The sequence below is a fragment of the Carlito syrichta genome, unplaced genomic scaffold (assembly GCF_000164805.1).
Source record: "Carlito syrichta isolate Samal-C Ts95f unplaced genomic scaffold, Tarsius_syrichta-2.0.1 Scaffold153634, whole genome shotgun sequence".
Classification (NCBI taxonomy): Eukaryota; Metazoa; Chordata; class Mammalia; order Primates; family Tarsiidae; genus Carlito; species Carlito syrichta.
The window spans coordinates 42,791-46,302 of NW_007097730.1; the positions used below are offsets into that span (position 1 = coordinate 42,791).

Genomic DNA, 3,512 nt, shown 5'->3' on the forward strand with positions numbered 1-3,512 from the left:
AAAAAAGAATACAAACCCAAATCCTAGGGTTAAGCCTTTTTTTTTGAGTCGAGGTCTTACTTTGTCACCCAGGCTAGAGTGCATTGGCATGCTCACAGCAGCCTCGACATCCTAGGTTCAGGCAGTCCTTTTGCCTCAGCCTCCCTAGTAGCTAGGACTACAGGTACATGCCACCATGCCTGGCAATGAAAAAATATTTTTTTGTAGTCTAGGCACGGTGGCTCACACCTATAATCCCAGCACTTTGGGAGGGCCAAGTGAGAGGATTGCCTGAGCCCACAGGTTCGAGATCAGCCTAGGCAACTTGGCAAGACCTTATCTCTACAATAAATAAAAAAACTAGCCGGGCATGATGGTATGTACCTGTAATTCCAGCTACTTGGAAGGCTGAGGCAGAAGGATCGCCCGAACCCAGCAGGTCAAGGCTGCAGAGGCTGTAAGCATGCCACTGCACTCCAGTCTGGGTGACGAAGTGAGACTCTGACTCAAAAAAAAAAATTTTTTTTTGTAGAGATGAGAGCTCACTATTTTACCTAGGCTGGTCTGGAACCTCTGGCCTCAGGCAGTCCTCCCACCTTGGCCTCCCAAAATGCTGGGATTATAGACATGAACCACCGTACCTCGCTGGGTTAAGCTTTTTGGTTTCAAATCATGACTCCACCTCATTAGAAGTCTCCTTGAACAAGTTATTTAATTGATAAGCCTTAATATCTCATTTATAGTACAAGGGTGGTTTTGTAAGGATCGAATGAAATCACATAGGTGAAGCACTTAACTCTAACTTCACATAGGTGAAGCACTTAAGCTCAGGTATATGCTTGACAGAGAGGAGCTTCTCTTTCCCCTCTTCCTTCTTTGTTCCTACCCTTCTCTTCTCATCTGTCTTGTTTCTCGTGCCTGTGTCCTGTCCGTTGTTCCTTCCCACTTCCCTTCCTTCCATCACAGAATTCACACGGTCAGAGAATCTCAGATTGTGGAGCCCAGTCTTCTCACTTCACAGACGGGGAAGCAGGAGCCCAGAGGGAAAGTAACTCTCCCAGGTTCACACAGCAGACTTGGAAGAGTTGGGAACAGAACTCCAAGCTCTTACCAGGGCTTTTCCCTCTGTGCTGACTTTCCCAGTTCCTGCCTCCCGCCCACCTTTTCTTTCATGTTGCTGTTTCTGCTCCCCCTCCCTTTCACCCCAGTGCCCTTCTCCTCCTTCTCCTCTGCCCAGCTTTCTCCCTCCATTGCCATCTTGGAATGTGTGTTCTGTGTTCCATCCTTACCCAGCTCCCTGCTCCTCTAGGACAGGCTGAGGCCAGGCCAGCAAGGGCTCTGCTCTTGGAGGGGGGACAAGTGGAGTATGCGTCACTCCCTCCCTCTTTTGCACTTTTCCTGACTTCCCGCTCCCTCTGGCCTCTTCAAGGCTCTAGAATAGCAGTCCTCAACTTCACTGTGGCGTTATCAGTCACAAGTGGTCGATTACTAAGAATAAATCGTTCAAGTACCAAGGAGGTTTAAGAAAGTCTTACTTCTGGAGTGGGTCAGAATCGCCCTGGTGTGAGCCCCGTCAATCACTTTCATTCAAATAACTGCATCCTACCCCAGGGATGCCCTGAGAAGTGGTATGTTGTCATGTTTGTTTTGAGGATGGTTGCAGCTTAAGCAGGTGGGAAGTCCTGACTAAGAGTTCCTCTTGGGGGCCACACTGAAGGGTAAATGTCCCTCTTTTTCCTTGCTTCTTTTCAGGGCGTCCCCCTGGACACCAGTAAACTGCCCACTGACCAGCGGCTGCCCCCATACCCATATAGCCCCCCAAGTCTGATTCTGCCCACCCAGCCACCCACCCCAAAGTCTCTACAGCAGCCAGGGCTGCCCTCTCAGGCCTGCTCAGTGCAGCCCTCAGGTGGGCAGCCCCCAGGCAGGCAGCCACATTATGGGACGCTGTACCCCCCTGGGCCCAGTGGGCAGGGGCAGCCACCTTACCACCGGCCAACGAGTGACTTCAGCCTGGGGAACGTGAGTACTCAGACTCCTAGTTCAGAAGCAGGAGAGGGGCTGAGGGTGGGTCAAGGGGCCTGAGTGGTGTTGCTGGTGCACTCTGCACTAAGAGAGCTAGGCAAGGGGAGAGCTCCCCTCCTTCCGGTAACAGCGCTGCCAGCCTGGGATGCCCCTCTTGCTGTGTCTGACCCCTGCTCCTGCCCTCTGTTTCCGCTCAGCTTGCTCTTTGATGACTCCTGCCTTGACCCGTTCTCTTCCCGGCATGCACATGCTCTGGCCCGGCAGGTACGGTGCCCACACTTGCCTCGGGCCCCGTGCTCGCTTCTGTCGCTCTGCTTGCTGCCACCTCCCTCTGTCCTTGCTGCTGCTCCTGGGCTGGATGAAGACTGCTGGGCGAAGGGATGTGTTAACGGGGCCAGGCAGGGGCAGGCGGGAACACCTGCTCTAAACCCTGCTTCCTCAAGGTCTGTCTGTGTGTCTGTAGCTGGAGCAGTTCAGCATGGAGAGCCCATCTACCAGCCTGGCGCTGGGTCCCCCTGGCTTTTCCGAAGGGTCTGGATTTTTAGGGGGTGAGGGGCCAGTGGGTGGCCCTCAGGACCCCCACACCCTCAACCACCAGAACTTGACCCACTGCTCCCACCACGGCTCGGGGCCTAACATCATCCTCACAGGTGAGAGGGTGTGGGTAGTAATGGGGACTGGAGGGAGGCGTGGCGAGCAGGAGCTTGAGGGGGTCCCAGGAGAGTTTACCAGGCTTGGGGTCCCCAGCCGTCTCCTCTCCCCACAGGAGACACCTCTCCAGGTTTCTCTAAGGAGATTGCAGCAGCCCTGGCGGGAGTGCCTGGCTTTGAGGTGTCGGCAGCCGGGCTGGAGCTGGGGCTGGGACTAGAAGACGAGCTGCGCATGGAGCCGCTGGGCCTGGAGGGGCTGAACATGCTGAGCGACCCTTGTGCCCTGCTGCCTGACCCTGCCGTGGAGGATTCGTTCCGCAGCGATCGGCTCCAGTGAGGGGCCCTTGTCTCCATCCTTCTCAGCCTGTCCCCCATCACTGTCCCTTTCCTCCCTTCCCCTGGCAGTAGAGACTCCACTCTCTGCCCCAGATCCTCTTTCTAGCATGAATGCAGGATCCCAAGAATGAGGAAAAGCAAGGGGCTTGTCCAGGCGGCCCCTGGATTCTGCACAAGGGGTTGGCCTTGGAGCTCAAGGGGGGCCTAAAGCACTTGTAACTTTGGACCGTCTGTCTGGAGGTCAGAGCCTGTTGGAAAGCAGGGGTAGAGGGGCCCCGGAGGCAGGGCTTGTCCGGATGCCTAGGGGTGGGCAGTGCCAGCCCCTCCTCACCACTCTTCCCCTTGCCATGGAGGAGAGAGCCAGAGTGGATATTATTTTTTATTAAATATATTATATGTTAATAAAAAAATCCTATCAAAGCCTTGGTGTGGTTGGCTACTGTTTGGGGTCAGCTGGGGATCCAGGGGGCTATGGGCTCTTTTATCTTTTTTTTTTTTTGAGTTGGAGTCTCACTCTGTCGC

The 3,512-nt window shown here is 54.6% G+C and overlaps 1 protein-coding gene across 1 annotated transcript in view; it reads left to right on the forward strand.

The window, feature by feature from the left end:
- The window catches only part of CRTC2 (CREB regulated transcription coactivator 2), an 11,408-nt gene extending 7,998 nt beyond the window's left edge, over positions 1-3,410 (forward strand). The window contains exons 12-14 of the mRNA XM_008050751.2: positions 1,732-2,001; positions 2,468-2,654; positions 2,771-3,410. Coding sequence (XP_008048942.1) covers positions 1,732-2,001; positions 2,468-2,654; positions 2,771-2,991 — 678 coding nt within the window. The 3' untranslated portion in view covers positions 2,992-3,410. The remainder of the gene's footprint in view (positions 1-1,731; positions 2,002-2,467; positions 2,655-2,770) is intronic.
- The last annotated feature ends 102 nt before the right edge of the window (positions 3,411-3,512 follow it).